This window comes from Trichoplax adhaerens, genomic scaffold, assembly GCF_000150275.1.
Source record: "Trichoplax adhaerens TRIADscaffold_6 genomic scaffold, whole genome shotgun sequence".
Classification (NCBI taxonomy): domain Eukaryota; kingdom Metazoa; phylum Placozoa; class Uniplacotomia; order Trichoplacea; family Trichoplacidae; genus Trichoplax; species Trichoplax adhaerens.
In genome coordinates, this window is record NW_002060948.1 from 5,627,835 (window position 1) to 5,648,781 (window position 20,947).

At 35.8% G+C, this 20,947-nt stretch overlaps 3 protein-coding genes across 3 annotated transcripts; 1 reads left to right on the forward strand and 2 right to left on the reverse strand.

Moving 5' to 3' along the window:
• Nucleotides 1-669: 669 nt before the first annotated feature.
• On the reverse strand, nt 670-5,922 carry TRIADDRAFT_27056 (uncharacterized protein; the record flags this gene model as incomplete). The annotated part of the gene is made up of 23 exons (XM_002113843.1): nt 670-789; nt 876-947; nt 1,023-1,138; nt 1,255-1,408; nt 1,498-1,551; nt 1,676-1,714; nt 1,811-1,935; nt 2,021-2,138; nt 2,210-2,341; nt 2,450-2,588; nt 2,665-2,720; nt 2,803-2,868; nt 2,947-2,998; nt 3,106-3,227; nt 3,673-3,874; nt 4,039-4,175; nt 4,247-4,438; nt 4,482-4,551; nt 4,666-4,821; nt 4,891-5,090; nt 5,225-5,308; nt 5,530-5,604; nt 5,788-5,922. Coding segments are annotated over 23 exons (2,616 nt in total), but the record flags the coding sequence as incomplete, so codon positions are not given.
• Nucleotides 5,923-9,768: 3,846 nt separating this feature from the next.
• TRIADDRAFT_57750 (expressed hypothetical protein) lies at nt 9,769-11,987 on the forward strand (the record flags this gene model as incomplete). Its single annotated transcript, XM_002113471.1, has 4 exons — nt 9,769-9,895; nt 11,045-11,171; nt 11,401-11,502; nt 11,924-11,987. The coding sequence occupies 4 exons, from the start codon at nt 9,769-9,771 to the stop codon at nt 11,985-11,987; spliced, it is 420 nt and encodes a 139-aa protein (XP_002113507.1).
• Nucleotides 11,988-13,383: 1,396 nt separating this feature from the next.
• On the reverse strand, nt 13,384-15,707 carry TRIADDRAFT_6339 (uncharacterized protein; the record flags this gene model as incomplete). The annotated part of the gene is made up of 3 exons (XM_002113844.1): nt 13,384-13,486; nt 14,511-14,762; nt 15,607-15,707. Coding segments are annotated over 3 exons (456 nt in total), but the record flags the coding sequence as incomplete, so codon positions are not given.
• Nucleotides 15,708-20,947: the final 5,240 nt, after the last annotated feature.

Below are 20,947 nucleotides of genomic sequence, written 5' to 3' on the forward strand. Positions count from 1 at the left end.
TCAGCAGAAATATCTTCAGGCGGCATTCCATAGCGTAATATAAGATTAACAAACGCCCTACGTTGACGAACATTGAAACCGTATACCTATAATTATGATGAGCAGGATTAAACCATTAATCATTGGAGTAACAATAACTACAGAACGTATTTGTATCAAAAACGTTACGAATACGAATTATGATGCTCTCAGCTGGTGCTTACTTCGACGCGTCCATTAACTGTGCTAAGAAGTTCAGCCGGTTTCACAATTTTATCGTCTTTGGAAATATCATTTTTAATTATTTTGTCTAGTAAGGTATATTGAAATACATGATCACTAGCACAGAAGGATTAGTTATGCGTATATTTGGTTATATCATAAATGGAGCTGACACTAACTTGGTTTTTGTCCATCGATACCAGTAACCTTAGGTAATTCGTCTTCAGAACAGGATGGTTCGGACGATTCAGTTTCTGATTCGTCGCCGTTCCAAGCTAGTGACATATTTATGATCTATCTTACATATTTATCGCCGATAACGACCGTCATAAGTAAAACCAATACTTACAGATATCGTCGCCAATATCATATATATCTTCCTCATAATTGATCTATTCAATTTAATATTTATAGAAGAGTTGAATCAATAAAACTGATATATAGCTATTAATGACAAAAAATAATAATCTAGTTGACCCGTTTTCTTATCCTTTTCCCTTTTCCTAACGATTTACTCTGGTCTTCAACGAAAAGCTCATAACGACGTCTCAGTAATTTATTCCAGTAGTCAGGACTTGACGGATGTAGCTTGGGCTAGTAATTAGTAGTTAGTCAATAAGCCATTATCTTCCGAAATTAAAATATTAAAAAAGGATTACAATATGTGATTGCACTACCTGAGTACCCTCTCCATCATGAGATTGATTAACCTGATCCTGCTTATCTTTGAGCCTGTAGCTTGCAACCTAGTACAACAATAAGTGTCACCATTTTTTTACATTAATTACCGAATATAGCATTCACTTTTGCTAATGATTAACCTTGAAAGAACTTAAGAATTCATTCGAAAGGTCTTTTTGTTCCATTCCTTTCTGACTACGATCAAGGAGATCTTCGATTGCTTTGTCATCATAATCTATTAGACGGCTCTTCGAAGCTTTACATTAATCAAGAGCACGCGTAAATCAATAACAAGGTCATATTACTATTGACGTTAAGGTCACTTAATAATAATAAATGTTTGGAAGGCCAACTAGACTATACTTGAATAACGCGTCTTACTTTCGCTATCTTCATCATTAAACAGCTCTTTTGTTCCAAACTTCAAAATATCATCTAATTCTTGCTTAGTAAGGGCACCGGATTGCGATGAACCAAGACCAGGTCGGACGATTAGATGGGTTAACATCATTTTTTTCTTAGCTACCTGTTATACAATCATTGTTTGGTGCAGTTCCACGTTATAATGGCATAAATTGATAAAATACAGAATATTGGATTACAATATTATGTAACCTGTGTGATCCGTTCTTCCACTGAAAATCTCGTAACGAATCGATAGATCATAACCTTATAAAAAAGTAATAATGAGTTACAAAGATTTCAAAACAGCGGAATATACATTATAGTCAATAATTCAAAATATAGTGCATATTGATAGTATGATACAATAAAATCTCCACTTCTTATCTACCTTATTTGATTGTCCGATACGATGTGCACGACTGAAAGCCTAATTAAATAATGATCCGATCAATTGAAGCTTGACTCTATACATATTCCGTACTGTTATCATTTCATTCTAGCTATAGGACATTATTAAGATTACCTGAATATCGTTATGAGGATTCCAGTCAGAGTCATATATTATGACAGTATCAGCAGTAGCCAAATTTATTCCGAGACCGCCAGCTCTCGTTGAAAGCAAAAAACAAAACTGAGTGGCGTTTGGGGCTAAAAATGAAGCACAATTCAAGTATGAAAAAACATTGATAATTCTTTGAAAAAAGCCATGTGCAGTACATATTAACTACTTTACCATTAAATTTATCAATAAGGGCTTGTCTTTCATTTCCTGAAGTACTACCGTCGATACGTTCGTACTCGTAATTTAACCCATCAAGGAAGTCCTCTAATATGTCTAACATTTTAGTCATCTAAATACATAAGTATCAGCACTGTTACTGTGAATTTCATTTCAAGAGTTCCATTACTATATCTATCTGACCTGAGAAAAAATTAGTACTCTATTTCCAGTTTCTTTTAATTTCTTTAGCATCTTTTCTAAAACTATAAGTTTACCACAAGCTTGAACAAGTGGAGATAGATGGTACGTACCGTCGATGTTGGTGGGCGCATCCTAAGGTATATGCATATACGCGTATGCATTTAGGTTCGCATAATTACATCGACAATTACCTTAATTCAAATCATTAAGTTGCAAAAACGTGCGTATTTCGATAATTACTTCAGAAGCAGATGGGATCAAATAAGGATGATTACAGCATTTTTTCAATTCCATTACGATGTTGGACAAAGAAACGTGTTTATTACCGCGGCTGTTCAATGCCTCAAAATTTCTAGTTAGGATATACTTGTAATACGTTCTAATTAAAACGGCACAGTTAAAACACATTAGATTCCATAGCGTAATACAATTAACACGCAAAGATACTTCATTACTTTTGCATGGACGTGAGATCAATTCTAACAATTACTTCACTTTTCTCGGGAATACCCTAATCATGGTAAAGTTTTATTCATTAAAGAGTGATATTTAGAATAAATCGAAAATAATTCCAAATTGTAGTAATCTATTACCTTCATTACGTCAGCTTTCATTCTACGTAATAAATGTGGACCAAGTAGCTCATTTAACTTCTTGATCTATGTACAGTATAGCAGCAAACATCAATGCTAAATCAGAATTACTATCAGGTTTTAATGTTAAGTGGAAATACGAACTTGATCTTCCTTTGAAATATCTTCAAATTTCATACTGAAATCTTGCCAAGAACTGAAATTAGGTAAAATCACGTTAAAGAACTACAAATTTTATCGTAAATATTATTATCAAGTATATAAAATTTTATACCGTATATTTACAGATCGGGTAATACATACTTAAATCGGTCAGGACTTAGGAAATTTAGTAGGTTCCATAATTCTTCAAGATTGTTCTGCAACGGTGTTCCGGTCAGTAATAACTTGTAGCCTAACTTATAAGAGCTAAGTACGCGAAAAAACTGTAACAAATGATCAATTAATATTTAGTTATTACTCATGACTGATTACACAAAAGTGAGTTTCGTGGGACATTACAGTATTATGATGTGTGAATCAAATTATAACTCAAATTAAACAATTAACTATATGTAATTTCATTCTCTCTAACTCATTAAGAGATGATCACTTGAAGACTATAACCTATTTTATGCAATGTTAATTTTTAAGTAAAGGTTAAACAATTTAGTGGCAGCGACTAAAGACTGCCCTCCATACAAGTCTTCGAAGACTTACTTATTTATAGATAAAAAAAACTAAGGGCATTGAAAATAATTAAAGGGACATTTTAACAGTGATTGATTGTAGCGATCCTCCACTTGGATGATCGCACGTCGGCCTAATATAGTATAACTATTGTATCGTTATCTTATGTAAATGATGCAATCAATCCATCTAACGTTGTACCTTTGATTGATTATTCTTTAAACGGTGCGCTTCATCAACTATGAGGACTTTCCAATCGATCGATTGCAGTATCGGAGCATCAATAGTTATTAGTTCATACGAAGTCAGCAGGACATGAAATTTAAGGAAACTTTTTTTCTTCGGTTTAACAGCTTTATTTCCCTTACTGTCAGACTGTTCGTCACGGTAAAATTCATGTTCCCTAGAATGTTGGACACAGTAGTTAAGTATAACATTTATTAATACGCCAAAATAGTGCGAAAATAGGAAAGATTTATTGGTTTTATTATTGAGAGGGCACACAAAACAAGTGAGGGAATATCGAATAGTAATAGCAATATCAGCGGTGAATTCCATTACATTTACCTGATTACTTTTCTACAATCTTTGTCACCTACATATGAAACCACATATAAATTTGGCGCCCACATTTCAAACTCTCTTTCCCAGTTAACGACAGTAGATAGAGGTACGCTAATTAAGAACGGTCCTTTGCAGTGATTCTAAAAGTGAAATACAGTTACGATAGTCAAATCTATTAGTTAACTGCCTTGATAGCATGTACGCGATATACCTCCATAAATAAGGAATTTAGGAATGAAATAGCTTGAATAGTTTTCCCTAGGCCCATTTCATCTGCTAGAATAGTGTCAGTTTCTTCAGCCCATGAAAATCGTAACCAATTTAGTCCTTCAAGTTGATATGCATGTAAAGTTCCACCAGTTTTGCTGATAAAGTCTGGCTGTTCGTCATATTTCCGACGTAGCTATATTAATAGCATTTAGTTGGTCATTTTAAGGGGAGTTCACAGAACTTATTATTGTAAATATATCACTTACGTCTGCAGAGTCAGATTGCGTCTGTTCGGTCTTTTTAGTCCTTCTGTGAGACGAAACAGATATCTTATCCGAATAACTCTTCCTGCAAACGTAAGACATTGCTACAGATTAAGAGCTAAGTCTTTTAACTTTTTGCAAATAGTTTCCTAGTTACAAGGTTAGATAGTCATACTTCCTTTCGTGATATTGCTTAATTGAATCTTCCATTGTTAAAATGTAGGTGACATTTCTAGCACTTTCCCATGAGCACACGTCATAAGGTAAGTCTTTCCATTTAATTAGATAATCAGTCTCTTCTTCGGAAATAATTCTGTCAGATGAAATCAGTGAGAGGTAAGAAAGTGATCAAAATTACTGAAAGACTAATTAGCTATCGAACCTGTCGTCTATAATTCGTTGTACTTGTAACCATTCAGGGCGAACTCCATTCTTGTAATATTTCTCCTCGAGGTTTTCGCCGTTTTTGCCTTTGACCGTAGCGGAGGTACCATAAATTGATTCGTCATCTAGTGGCGGAGGTAATTTACTGCTATTTTTTCGAAAGTAAATTCGATGCATAATGGGGTGATGAATTTCGAACTATGGTACAAGATGGTAAAAGTGTCGGAACATATTAATTATATGTCATTGATCGATCGGACTTGAAGCATCTTTACTGTATTAGTCATCATAAAAGGAGGCAACATGTTCACCATATGCAATAACTGATTAACCTGTAATTGTGAAATCCATGAACATTCCCAATATGATCTATCCTTCCATTTAACGAAAAATTCTCGAGTCGGTTTTGTAGTAACCTGAAGAAAATCCGGCATGCATATAAAATAAAGATCAATAAGGTTTTACGATTGTGTCCGTAGGTGATTATATTAATTTGAGCTAAAGGTAATTTGATATGATAACTTCTTCGCGGTTTGTTTAAAGTCCAACCTTGTGATCTAAATTGTTGAAATATGCGAAAAACGTGGCAAATAAGGGAAATTATTGAAAGGTAATATCGATAATTTTTTAATATAACTGGAGAGTCACCTTCATCTGCATTAGTAAATCGCCACGTTAGGATTTTCTCCACTTTCTTTGTCAGTCGAGGGCACTAGCAAAATGTTAAAGTAGAATTAATCAACTTCAATCAAATTGAGGCCAATGCTGTGACGGGAATTACTGTAGTACAATATATTTGTAAAAGCGAAATTAAGTAATTGTGATGTTAAAAGAATCGTCTACTACAATTTAATTTCTTATTTGGACTTGGTAGGAAAGGTCTAACTGAAATTACCAAACATCTCGGGCATCGCCAATCGCCTTCGGGAATATCCTCAAGGGGAGGGTTTAGACAGCGTAAATGGTAAGAAAGAGGACAAGAGTCACAACAGAGAAGCTGTCCTCCGTCCTTACACACGTGGCAAAAGTCATTATGGTCATCAAAAGCTAGTTCGGAGCTCGATTCCTAGTCAAGAGGGTTAATAAACGTAGTCTAAATACTAGTTAAGGCATTTCAACTTTGATATCATGTTTCGTTTTTACTAAGCAGCAAGCGATCTCAGCAGTTAACTGTGGTATTAACATTGTTATTAGTATTAATTTCGAAGTAGTCATTGATTGAAACCTGTTTTGATGTATCTTTTTGATCGCCTATTGAAAGAGTTTTGTATAGTAGTCAGTAGATAACTATGTAGCAGATCAAAGTTGATAAAAATTACGATTAATTTGAACCTTTACTGTCTTTATAATCGGAATGATTATCTTCGTTGTCACTTTCGCAACTAACGAAGATAGCGTCGTCGTCGCTCTGTAATGTAACAATTAGTTAAAGAAATGGTTAGAAAGAAAATAGAGCATAAATGGAGAGCCAGTTTGTGAATTCTCCAATTCAATCTGATAGAAAAGGAAACTATTCTTTTAATAATATCATCTATAAGCAATAAATATTACACAACACATCGTTCAGAAAATTGGGTGCAAATACTTACTGATGAATCAAAATCAAATTTTATTGGAGCCGTAACACATTTCCTCGTCGATCTCCTGAGGGCAGTTTTATTACTTGTTGCTGATGTTTTCTCCTTTTCATCACTATCACGCTTAGGAATTTGATCTTGACGCCATTGATCATTGTTACGATCAGGATTTTTGGCTTCTACGTTATCAATGTTATTGTGATCTTTGTAGCGTTTCCACCATTTTGAAATAACTTTAGTAATCTAACAGAATCGTTCATCAAGGATTAGAAGGAAATAAAGCAGAAATAAAGGTAAAATAAGACAATTTTTTTCTAACAGGAAATGCTTATTATTTTGTAGATCAATAAAAACCGGAAAGATTAATAAAATAATATTTGTATAACGAATTTACGTCGGCGCTAGTAAGTTCTATTGATTTATATGTACAGCACATTACGTAGGATGAGGCAGTAGTCGAAAGTAGTTTTTCAGTTTGTAGCGCAACTACATACCTATCATAGCACATGTTAATAACATTGATGTACCTTTGCACCACGAGACTGCAAGCACAACACTATTTGTCTACTTGAAGTGGGTCGAATATTTAAAATTTCGAGAGGGATTGTACAGTAGGTTATGTTCTGGTAGAATAGATGTGTCGGTCAATGACCATGCATGCAGTCACTGCAGTTAGCTGTCTCGTTAATAAAGCTGGAACAAACGATCACTCAACAAGGGTCAATTTTGGTATTCTTACCTGTTGACCGAGTAAATCTACTTTCTTCTTTTCTATATACGATTTCGCAGCTTTATAAAAATGGTGGTAACTGGTAATGTTTTCAAATTCACGACAATTGAAGTTTACTTCGACGTTGAGTTCTTCCAATGTTGGATTTCGAGTCGATGGTCTTAGCTATAATCATGTACGTAGAAGACATTTACCATCGATAGCACATTGAGCAATACGATGATCCAATGAGGCAACAAACTGTTACATGTAATCTAGAAAAGGTTTTTATCAAGGGCCATTTCTGGCCAAAGCACAAACAGAGCCAATTGTACTACATACTGCAGAAACAGTAGGTAAGCGACAGGGTGCATAATACCATTTCAACATACCCTTTTGGAAACAACTTGATCTTGTGCTTGGGATTCATCGCTGCTGTCCTGCTAGTGCATGAAGGCAAGTATTTACAATCAAGGTAAGAAAGTGCATTGCAAATGTATCCAATTTTGTATTCTACTGTTTGTATAAGACTAAATGACAATGACATTACAGTATGATATGTAGCTTGAGACAGTGCTTGCAAATATCCATCCAGAGGGCTAAAATTAAAACACCTCTAAACTGATAAGCGATATTTCATCAAGTGCGAATACCTCAGTTTATGTACACAAGCATGGACTACTCGATATATCGATGCATCGAGTTAGTTGATGAGTTACTGTAAGTTAGAAGGGGTGTCAAGGCTGAAAAGATAATACTGCACTGTACTGTTGGAAGAATGTCAGTCATTAGCCTGTACCGTATGTAAGGTAAACTGTCTAATAACAAGGATAGTAAATGAAAGTTGATCCACTCAATGGCTTTCATTATTTCAATTGACCAGTTTGGCTGTTGACATGGTTGAATTTTATCGGCCATATCAACAAGCCTAATTCAACATCAAAGTCGCTTAAGTTGTAAACTACTGACCAACTGAGTCACAAGTCTAGTCCAATAACATACAGTCAAAGTGAGGAACTTCAGTGTCAGCGAAAATGGAATTAGCGCATATTACATGACTGGAAATTTGGACCACGATCAGTAGTTTCATTTGTATTAGCATAGGATCGCCTATATCTAGGCACATCCATTTCTACCTTGTCATGTTATATCAACTGCAATTTCATCCTGTATAAACTGCACATGACGTATTATTCCAATAGCATTGATGGTTGAGTATTCTACTCTCTCTCTCTCCAAACACCCATCATGCTAAGGTGATCTATTGGCGCAATAATGCTGGTGGGATTAATGCGCTGATGGACATCATTTCATTCATTAAAATTACCACTATTTTCTTGTTGTTGTTGTTGTCATTGGTTGCTATCAATTTACCTCTTGAATAGGTTTCCTTTTGCTATTTCTCTTCATACCGGTAGGCAACTGCAAAATCTCGGCTCCCAAGCTATGCCTTCCGCATGTAAAATGATATCCAACAATGTTGGTGTGGTAGTCCCTTTGGTGTGGAAGACGTTGTTGTAGGCTGTAGCAACTTTTTCTTCTGTCTTTGTCCTTCTGAAATGGAGAGATACCGGACAACATTTCTGTTGATTTTAGTCATGCTCAGTTGGACTGTAGATTGTAAGCTACAAATAGACCTACACCAGTTGCGAACGGACCGGAACGGAACGGTGCTTCGGTTACTGGTACTCTGGTGCTCTTGTTGTACAGTACAGTATATACTGTACAGTACAATGTACAATGTACAGTACGGCATTACTGTTGTGTACCGCAAAATACGGTACAGTACCAGTACAGGACAGGACACTTTCGTCTTGTTTGACACGAATACTGTAGATATCTCATTTTGGTTGCTGCAACCGCAGACTCACCTTGTAGAATAAAATGAAATATGAATTTTTCATCTATTCATTAATTAATGATCAATTGATTTCTCAGAAAAATGGATGTATCATAGTAAAAGATTAAGTTTGTCAATGGATATAAAATCAATTCAATCTAGGATGTGCTAAAAATCAAGCTTTGCTTGCAGCTGCTTTGCAGCCCGTGCTAAAGGTAATGCTTACAGTACTTTACTGCGTTACCGTAAGCCATTCTGAGTCTACTAGAGAAAATTCTTGTCCATTCCTTAGCATAACTTGCATAACTGTAAAATGGGAAGAAAAGAAAAAATTGGACGCCAGTCACATGGCGACTCTGTACGAGGAAATGTCTGTCAATACTGTCATTCTGTCTCTGATCAGATTGCAGTACTGTACAGTGTACAGTAGTAACGGTACAGTACTATAAATGTAATGATTGTCAGCTCGTACTGGACCATCGTTGGGGGGACCGGGACCAGTACGGTATGAGACTAAAAACCTTTCTGTTTTCTACAGTCTACAGTCTACAGTCTACAGTACAGCGCTTCAACAGACCCAAGCACTGTACACACTGCAAAGATACGCACGCGTCTAGAGACCCCAAAGAAAACCGTATCACAAGTCCGGCCGGACTAGGAAAGCGTCGTAGTAAAAGACTTGACGATATAAACAGATCCACAGTTTCGACACTATTCGTGGCTAGCAGTGACCATCAGAGAGAAATCATCATGCCGGCTTCAAAGTCTCGTAAAAGTGAAGACGACTTGCTATTGCAAGATTTTAGCAAAAATGTTACCACTGCTTCTTCAGTCATTTTTTACATCAACGCCTTGCTGGTTTCTGTGGTGCCGATATGTAAGTTAATCAATGCTTTTCATTGAGTATACACCTGTTTGTTTGACAGTCGTAGAGGAAAGTATCTGAAAGCAACATTTTCTATCACGGATGCACGGTACACGTTGGGTGGATTGCTTCCCATTTTATGATGATATGTTCTGTCCTTATTGTCGTCATATTGGTCCGAGATCATTTTACCGATGTCTAAATAATTGATATCACTCGCCATACATTTTCTCCTACCTAACTTACACTTCACTGTAGGCGCTTGATTACTTGAAATTTAGTTACGGTAGGCTTTGTTCCAACTTCCAACGACGTTACTCTACAGTACTGTAAATGGCGATTCTGCAATTGATGAAACCATCTCAATGTACGTGCTACTTATCCTTCATATAAAGCATCTAGAAATTTCGGGATCGGAGCCGAAAATGTTCTTTTGAAAGTTGATGGTAATGAAGTTGAAATTAATTTAGGAACCACTACTTTCACATACCCTGTCAATGGCTGTCAGGACGGTACTCAATAGCGTGGGTTACAGCCGTGTTGCTGTCTTGTACAGTACAGTACAGTGAGCGCACAACAGCGCTTCTGTACAATACAGTACAGTAAAGTGGCTTGCTTTTCCTTGCTTAGTACGTGAGGCATTTTAGACTTGTTGGCGCAGGTTTCATTTAGCTTATTGTATGATGGACTAGAATAATTCAATCTGTCCATATTCTTATCCTTTACTTCAAACATTATTGATTTGTATCTATTACTAGAAAAGGATGACAAAAAAGAGACTGGAGATGAACATTTTCATTGTGTACTCAGTATAACATTATTGATCCTACGCCATTGCATGTAAAGTTAATAACATTGTCATCTTTACAGATCACTGTAGTGAGCTCTTGATAGGCGTAAATATACGCTCATACAAGTATATAAATTAAGAATAAACTTCACTTTTGGTATCCGTAAAGCTTGGCAAGTTGTTGCCATTCTTTATGAGTCTACATTACAGTAGTAATACTTGGTTCCGCGATGTCGCCTGCATTTTTTGACCAGCTAGCTTTGAAGCATACTTGCATATGCACACACACGTTGATGATAGAGTTTACGTCGGCTACTCGATTACATTATGCATCTAGTCACTAAAAGTTTCTTACAATTCTTCAACTATAGGGGTCTTTTGGAGAATCCATCAGTTAGATCCAAGATCTGCGGTGATTATCTATGTTCTAGGCGCAGCAGTCAGCACTTATATGGTGGCTTTTGCTTACAAGAACGTTAAATTCAATTTGAAACACAAGTATGAATATTATTTCATCAAGTTTGCGTTTAAATCGTAAAATATGGTATCGACTGCAAGTTACTATCTATTTGGTTTTGAATTTCATAAGTTTATAGCTGCTATCTGCACTATACCATAGTCAATGTTTTTGAATACAAATCTATTTAATATAATGCTGTAGCAGGGGTTTCTAAGAGAAAAAAAAATCCCTGGCTGTAGTAATTTAGACGACTTTATTTCTTGATAGAATCGCTGTTAGTCGCGACGAAGGTGTAACAAGAGAAGTAAGCAATCAACTCAACAATTCTGCCAATGGGAAAAAGATCAATAAGAAGGAAAGAGATGAGAGGTTAGTTCTGCATTAGCGTTTCGCCTACCTTTCCTTAGTATAATTGTTTGGTGGCTTAAATATGAGATATCAGTGAATAATTTTCATATGAGCTTTTGCGTTACTGAAGAGTCGTTTCGGAATTTAGAAAGCATCATTAAATTTTTCAGAGTTTTATGGAAGAAGAATCAAGTTGCCGATTATGAAGCCACGGCCTTTTCCATCTTTTACAACAATGTACTTTACATGCTACTTTTGATTGGAGCTTCCTTCTACATTTTACGAAATTTCAGCCCTCAATCGTATCCTTTCATATAGTAATTTAATCAATTGTAAGGGTATGGGTTTGTTTATTACTCTATTCGATAGTAGTATAGAAATTTTATGTACAGCGTTTATATTTTCGATTAAGTACAATACTTATTCCTTAACGTTATTTTAGCAATTATATTTTATCCACTGCTGTTGCTGCTGGTCTTGTCGCTCTTTTCTCAACTGGCTCTTAAATTTTAAATTTAAATTTTCAATTTGCTTTATGCAATTGATAAATATGATTGTTCGAATTTATAAATGAGACGATACCATTAAATCTTGGAATGTTGTTCTCATACATTATTGCTTCTCTTCACTGGTGTTGCTCTATTTATTTCACAGACTACAGCCGTTGTTTACTGTTCACGAAAGTTAAGGATGTTACTAACCACTGTAGCTGTTCCTAGAGTTAGGACTGTAATAATGACTGTTAACGGCTTGACATAGTGGTAAAGTATTCTTAGTTTATGACTGAGTTTTTACATTTAGTAAGATAGAACTAGTGCTCTATTAGGGTCCTAACTTGAGTTAAAAAATTCAGTTCGTGTAACCGGAGATTATTGTACTATAGAACCGTAGTTTTTGGTACAGTAAAAATTGCTATAATTATATTATTTAGTCTAATAACACTGCTTAACTAGGTATAGGTTCCTGTGCATAACGAAAATTGAAAGTAGAAACAGACAGAAACGAAATGATTTCTATTAGATTTCCTTTAGGTGTACTGTATTAGGTTCGATCGACGATATACCGGCAGTTAGGAAATAGGCGTACCGAAGAAAATATTTCATTTCCGTGTTGTGTTTAATTAAGTTGGTCAAGAACAACGAATGTCAGTGATTTCTTAACTTTCTATCATTGAATTTATTTAGAGTAGTATTTATAATTTATGCATGATATCCTCCACTCATCGTATTACGCATATGTGCATAATTTTAAGGCTACACCATATGAATACATGAATGCCTTTGATTTCGGTTTATAAGAATTTATAAAGTTATCTTAGTTATGAGACGTAAAATCGTTTAATGCGTCATACCGAGTAGAAGAAATCGCAGAGAGTAATAATGCAAAACTACTAACCAAGAACGCTGTTAAATCTCTCGCAAGAAGCGTGCGAAATAACTATTCTTAATACGTCATTAATAAACCACGGAAAGAATAATTTTCAAGTGTTTGGCATCCATATACGTTTTCTACCATACACTGTCATTGTTCCATTTCTGTAGGCTTACTCTTAACGCCAGTCATACATACAGAAGGGTATTACGCCTCTTATTTATTGTAAGGATTATGTTGCAGTCCTAAAGTGCACATAAATATAGCATACGAGTATATGATAATCACCATCGGTAGGAAGCGAAAATTGTTTACACATTTCATATATCCAGAATATGTTGTTACCTCCAACGAATACATCAATGGCTTAGGGACAGTACTGAGCTAGTAAGAGCAGAAAGATCGCGAAGATCTATTTTCTAATTGTGCAGATAATTTATCCAGGATACTTGACGATAAGTCGTAAAGTTTGGGATTTAAACTAATAGCTGTCTTGAGTTCTTCAGTTGATAAGTAGTTACCACACACAGCATTTAATTTAGCAACAAGTGGCGAGGAAATTATGTCTTGATCAGATAATTTAAGCAGCTTTGAAAGGTCACGATTTTGTCTGAAGAGATATTTTTGATGGTAGCTAAAAATGATAATAATAAAACGAAAAATGAGGATATAGCGTAATTTCTAATATTTGTGCTTAAGTGACATGCATAACTATAAATAGAATGTACAGACTCTATTACATAATTAATATGATTACAGCAAGTAAAGATACAGTACATGCCTACCAGTTACTTTTTTGTCACAGTACTGTAGTCGTAATGAAATAAATTAATCTTCATTGATTCAAGCCATTCAAATGGGTGTTCAATTTTACTGTTTACTGCACTGATGAACTGTAATGTACTACCTATTACTTATCCACCAGTAATCAAAAGTATATTTACTACGAGTATTATCTTAATTGAAAGTTAATAAGCGTATAATAATTTTTAACTCGACGTACAATATACTCGCGATATATCGTATGTGAGGATTTCCAGCATCTCATAAATACTCACTAACATTACAGCAGACAGTACACGGTACGGTATAAAGTTACTGAACCTCTGTTAAATGAGCACATTATCGTAAACCGTCAGTAAAGCGACGGGAGCTTGCACTAAAATTATATATAAATATATATATTATACAGTATGAATGAGTGGGTAAGAGTGTTCCACATAGCTAAAAATGGAGAGTTACTGTAAGATTAGAGAAATGCGGTATGTATATCAGTATATGTCATACACTCTACTACTACACAGTACACGGTATAAAGTTACTGAACCTCTGACAGGTCTACGACAAATGGTAACACTATCTGTTAAATGAGCACATTATCGTAAACCGTCAGCAAAGCGACGGGAGTTTGCACTAGTGATACTGAAATTCAATCTAACTATGATATTGACTAGCGATCGCCGATATTCAGTAGTGATGACTGATTCAGTGATAGCCGTAATCTTATTCACTTCAGATATGGAATTTCGGACTAATAGTTTAATACTGCAGCTAAAACTCTCTAACATTTTTTGTTTCTTTTGCTGGTCAACTTATGACAAATGATTCATATTTGACAGGCTGTAGAGAATACACACTTGCAGTAATACAGTACATACTTCTCTGCAAGGAAAAATTTGCCAGCAGGTTGTATTACGGTGACAATTTTGCGGTAGACGTGTTTTTGGCGGTCAGCCATTGATCGCTTTGCTGCTGCTTCTTGCTTAGCATCATGATAAAATATTGCGGACATATACTGATTGCTTCTCTTGCTGGTGGGATTGTGGGATGTCCAAAACTTTGTCAGTAATTCTTCGTATGAGATAACATTAGGATCATATTCAATTTGGATGGTCTCGGTATGATCGCCCCTAATCATGCAATATCAGCGTATACAAAATAGCTTCAGCATCAAGTTACAAGCGACAACAAGCCACATATAAGTATAGACAGAATATCATTCAATTATTGAAATTGTACATGTTACAAACTGCAACGGTTATCTTAAAATATAGGACTAAGGCCTACCCACAGAATACTCGTACATTATACCATAGACTACTTTTGTTATGCTGTACGTATATTCTCGTATATGTTATATCGATAACAATATACAGTACACATAGCGAAAGCTAAAATATTCTCAGTTATGTCGTAGACTGAGTTCGATAAACCGATACGAAATCTAGTCTACTGTACGACTTGGTCTGATATGATCTGAATCGATGGCTGACCTTATTTGTAAATAGCAGAGTCGAACTACTACTGTACGAAATAGAATACTCGGTCGATATGTACATGAAAAAGGAGAGGGTCATAACTATAATTAATTCACCGAAAACTCAGCACATTTCGTGCAACGCTTTACCAGTACAGTACTGTAGTATAGCACTCGGACCCAAGGGCGTGTTGATTAGAGCTGGAGATAAGTGTATAACGCACTTTCCATTACTATTCCCTTTACGAATGAATAATTTAAACGAAAAGTATCATAGGTAATGAAGAATGTTTCATACAATTCTGCATTAAATGGCCGCTTCTTTTTAATCCTATGAAAATGGGTGTAAATCAAGTATGATTACTGTATGAATCATCACAATAACAGCAGCGAATTTAATGTACGAGTATTTCGCCGGTAACTTTTCTTGATGCTATCATGATTCCAATAATATTGATTGTACAGTATTTAGTGTACTTTGCTGCAATTATCCTTACAAATTGTAATAAGTTGGATTTAAGGTCTTGCCCCCAGCAAATCCAACTTTAGTCCTGATGACGCCATTAAGAGCGGCGAACTGGGCTTCGGGAAACCAAAATCAGCTTAATGCGAGGGTTGCTTTAGCGTAAGTCGATGCCATTTTATTTATTTATTATTACGTTTTAGACGGTGTACTGGCCTATATGTAGTACTGTATAATGTGTGACATATTGTATATGATGGCATATACATTATACAGTACTACTGTTGCTGAGCATGCGTAAGTCTGTTGCACTGTGTTGTGTGTACTGTACAGTACAGTATATTGTAGAATTGGAGCTTTTATACTGTAGGGTGTAGCGGATACGGCAGCCCCTTCATGTACAGTATATTACTCGGTGTTACTGTACCCTACTGTACAGTATACAGTCTGTACTGTAGTAACTGTGCCATGGCTGCTGATGGGTGCTCCGTGCGTACTGTACGTACACTGTTACAACGTCAATCTTCGGCCCGCCCCGGTCTGGCTCGGTCTGGCCCGAACTGGCCAGGACTGGCCTATAGTTAGTGCACAGCTTGACGCAGCAAAACTGCTTTCCTATACAACTGCTGTACTACTGTACAGTACTGTACTGTACAGTATTTTACAGTGATTTGGAAAGAAGAATGGCACCGTGCCAGGTACAATAGCACCGCGCCAGGTAGGTTGGTTGTTGTCGGTCTGTTTATGATGAGTCACACCTTACAGTACTGTATAGTATCATAAAGATCAGAGTGTACAGTCCACTGTCAATAGCCAGCAATGCATGGCTGGTGTAGTAAAATAAAACTGCAAATTAATTAATTTTTGCATGTAGCAGATTGATCTACACTACAGTACACAGTCTACAGTACTAGTGATTGATTAATTCACTTCGCGACATTGGCTCCATTCAAATTCGTTGCTGTCGCTGTGGCGTCGTGCCAACCAGTGCAACAGGAAGTCAGTACTGTAGAGCACTAACGTACTGTAATCATGCCAACGGGAGAGAGATTTACATGAAGTGAACTCAATTGTTCATTATTAAATAAATAAACTGAAATTAAATTTAAATTAGGGGGGATATCTCTGATATATTATTATTCGGTCCAATAGTCCTTCAGACAGGACTAACAAGACTCCTCCCGTTTTTACTCCGTCATTGTGACATAGTCATATCGTGAGATCTTGGCTATTGTCAAACAGACAGGTAGAAAAACCTCTGGTAGATACTGTTCAAACTCTCTCTTTTATTAGGGTCCGGGGTAAAGTGGGCCAGTTTTACTTGTCATGAACTGTACACTGTACAGTACAGTAAGCTACCCCGCGCAGTACTGTAGTACCAAACTGCACAATGTACAGTACTAGCAGTAACGTACAGTACTGTACTGTACTGTACAATGTCTGGAATTTCAAAATTGTTTAGTTACCCTGCTAGTGCAGTCGAACGATACTGCGCTGCGCACGAGCACTACATGACGTCACTTTCAGCTTTCTACAAGGGTTGTAAGATTCTGCGTTTCTCTCATCCTTTACATTGGGACTCGCAAGGTTAGCCATATTGAACATCACTATGTTATCCGCGTAGAATCATATGTGATCGATCATCTAATTCACTAAAAGTTCAATTCTTTCAGTTCCAAGACATCTAAATTATGTATTTTTAAGATATATTGGTTCTCATTGCTAATAGGGTCCGAGGATTAATCGATAGTATTTTAATCTTGGATTGCCTTTCAAGTCAGTAATGACTACTCCGAGTTTCAGCCAATATAGTCAGAAAAATAAACCAGCCCGAGGAAGTCAATCGTATCTTTTTTTTTACAATAGTACTGTGTAATATTAATTTAGGATCTGCTTATTCGTAGTATTTCTGTAACATTATGCTATATCATTTGGTCATGTACTAATTATACCTTAAAGCCATTTCACAGACATGTCCTATAGTAGCATGTCGTGCACTCAATATAGAATCTGCCTTCAACTATGGGTGTAATTTAATAACTAGAATATTGGTACTGATTTCTTTTTACGCCTTCACAGCGGACTGTACTTAGCTATACAGTCTTATTGATCATCTCTATCTAGTTAAAATATTTATAGATTGATACTACAGTGAAGTTTTCAATAGCTCTATGCTACGACGTAGATTTTAGGCCGCATAAGCTTACCTATGAAAATACAATGCACCGGTGTAGTTTCACGACAAGTTACTTCGTTTAGTATGGCGTAGGATATTCATTGAATTAACCGGCCATTGTCATAAAATGTGCTTTAATTGATTCGAAATTTAAGATCGTTGTCGTCTACCTTGTTTTATTAAAATAGTTTCGTTATTCTGCCTTAACTAAAATTTTATTCGACATTGTCAAAGTGGGGCTCCACACTATCCAAGTAAGTTCAACTTGAAAACTTTTTTTACTTGAAATCGGTAGAAAAAAGCTTTTTTCCTCGGATCGATTCTTGTTTGTTAAATAATTCAGTGGAATACAATTGATGATGACTTCTTTCTATACGTATCGTAGTAAAATTTATGTTAGGAACGATGTCTGTTAACAGACATCCATAATTAAAACTAGTAGTAAAATTGCTTCCTTTACCTCATAGTTATAAGCCATTAACGTCTTATTTATCAATCTTCTTACTATCAAGTCGTAATCAAAAGTTTAAAGTCTACTATAACATTGATTATAATTGTTGTCGTTGATTTCTTTTACGATGTACAAGTACTGTATATCGTGGTTGATAAATATCCGCCATAACAGTTTTCGTGCAGTAGTCATGCATTTCAAGGGGTACATATGCACCTGGGCATGTTTTATGAATTTGTTCTTATACTTTTTTTCACCTGACTACTCTAGAAACACAATTTACACAATTTTTAATTGATCCGTTTCTACTATTCTAGGACGTGATGACCACAGTAATTCACATAGAAGACCATATGACCAACAACGTGTAAGTTTGATTGGTTTTATCTGCATGCCTGATCACCAATCAGCAGGATGATAAAGTTACAGCATGTACTACATTATCTAGACGGATTAATTAATCATCCGCTTTGCATTTTTTTTCTATATTTGAAAAATTGCATCAGTAACTTGATCAGCTATTATTTGCTAAGCTGTATAATTTGATGTCGGTTATCAAAATTGTCGAATATTTCATGTAATAACTTCACAATTCTTTGCTGATATATTCAGATGTCCCAGCAGCCCTATATGCCTACCGGTAATACTCAGCATGGCTCTGGTGCTTATAAACTACAAAATCGCGGGCAATTAATGACAACTAGTCGATCCGCTGAAATGCCTCGCTATCCGCCTGCTGGGGTTTTGTATTCATTTCCACAGCAGTCTGTTCAGTCACCTTACCCAGCGTATGACAACAACAACATGGTACGTTATAGACGTGTGCTTTAGTAACAGTTTTTTTAAGTGAATGTTACATGTAGTCAGTAAAAATGTATCAAACTTCATCAATGCAATAGCGGAAATATTACAATCGATCAATACTTTAATATTGTAGGGAAAAATACCGTATAGAGGAAGTATGTTTTATATTTCTTTGAATTTTGTCAGTTATTAAGTGTGCTTGATGACTAAATTATCTTACTTAAGTTTACGGAGCTATATTGTAAACTTTAGCACAGAATTACGAACAAAAAATGCATTAATGAACCACCTTAAGTATGGCTGTACAAAATTAGGCTATAAACTATATTTTTACTTTTTTAATGATATATTAGGTAATGCAAAATAGGCCGGCCTATGGACATCAAAATTTTAACCTTATGAACACTTATGTTGGTAATCAAGGTATGAGCAACCCTGGGTACAACACGCAAATGAACGTCGCTATGTCGCAGCCTGCAAATATGGCCTTCGCGACGATGCATGATCGCTCTAGTATACAAAATAGAACCACACCAGTTCAAACTATGCCTCATCAAGCGGAATCACAAAATATGAATAATCCAATGAAGGCACCACCAAAGAAAAAGAAAAGCCATGCCTTAACGATTGTCGATCCTAACACTAAGGAAGCTGTGAATGTAAATGATACTACTCAATCGAACAATTTCGATAGTAACATCGAACGTTCTATTATGCATACGAAGCAAGCCGATAATAATGATCGCCGAAGCTATCAATCAAAAGCAAAAGGCTCGATAAATGATAGTCATGATGTTATTTCTAATAGTACCACAGCTTCCAACAAAGAAGTGTCCAAAACAGAACAAGACAAAGAAATACAACTTCAGAAGTCAATTAAAAGTAGTGACGACAGTAGTGCAAATGCTGATGAACTACCAACGACATCAGAAAGTGGCAAAGTGCCTGTGCCTAAAACTGAAATAGAGGATGACGCTACAAAAGTTGAACCTAACGATAGTTCCAATTTAGATAATATAATTGATCAACCAAATATGGCATCAGATAATTACGAAAATGAAGTAGTGAAAGTTGATCGGAAAGATGTAACTGACGGGATTAGCGAGATGCAGGTAGACAATACTGATGATAAGAAAGCTGAGTTGATTGAAGAAGTTGTTGTAAGCAACGATTCATCAGGTGAGATTGTACTTATTACGAAGAAGGGTAAATGAATGGCATATATTAATAAATCAAATGTTACGTAGCACCTGCAGAAGACGGAAGTAAGAACGCTCAAGCGGTTGTAGAGGAAGAGCAAAAACCGAAGCCCTCTAAAGAGAGTTTACATAAACCGGAAGCTGATTCAGAAAATATTAAAAAGGACGAGGTAGTTAAGAATCTAGCACTGCCTATTAATATGCGAACGCGGCATTGAAAATTGAAATTGTTTTAAAATTTTTAGCCAGTATTAACAGAAGAGAAGGGAACTGAATCGTTTATTGAAATTAAGAATCAGGAGCCAACTATGGAAGATGAACAAAAGTCGGATACTAATGATGATCAAAGTCAGTCTGATGACGATAGCTTAGAACAGAATGAAGAAAGCGATGAAGGTAATTAATTAAGGTTGCTTTACCAGCAAAACTTACTTTTTTATCCACTGAAAGGAAAGGGTTCTAGTACCTTTGCTTGTGAAACTGTGGAGAATTTTATGTTCAATCATAATTACTGATAAACAATTTCCATAGGTAATCGTCACTATGATCGTGAATTCCTACTAAAGTTTCGAGCTATGGGACCGGCCCAAGCTCGACCTGACTTACCGAACGTCGAATGTGTGCTAAAAGAGGTAATTTTGTTAATGACGTTAACCTAATTTACAGTAGAAATATGTTATAGCATTTATAACCACTTTTTTGCTAATAATTACTATTTACTATTATTTGTAGGGAAGCAATATTG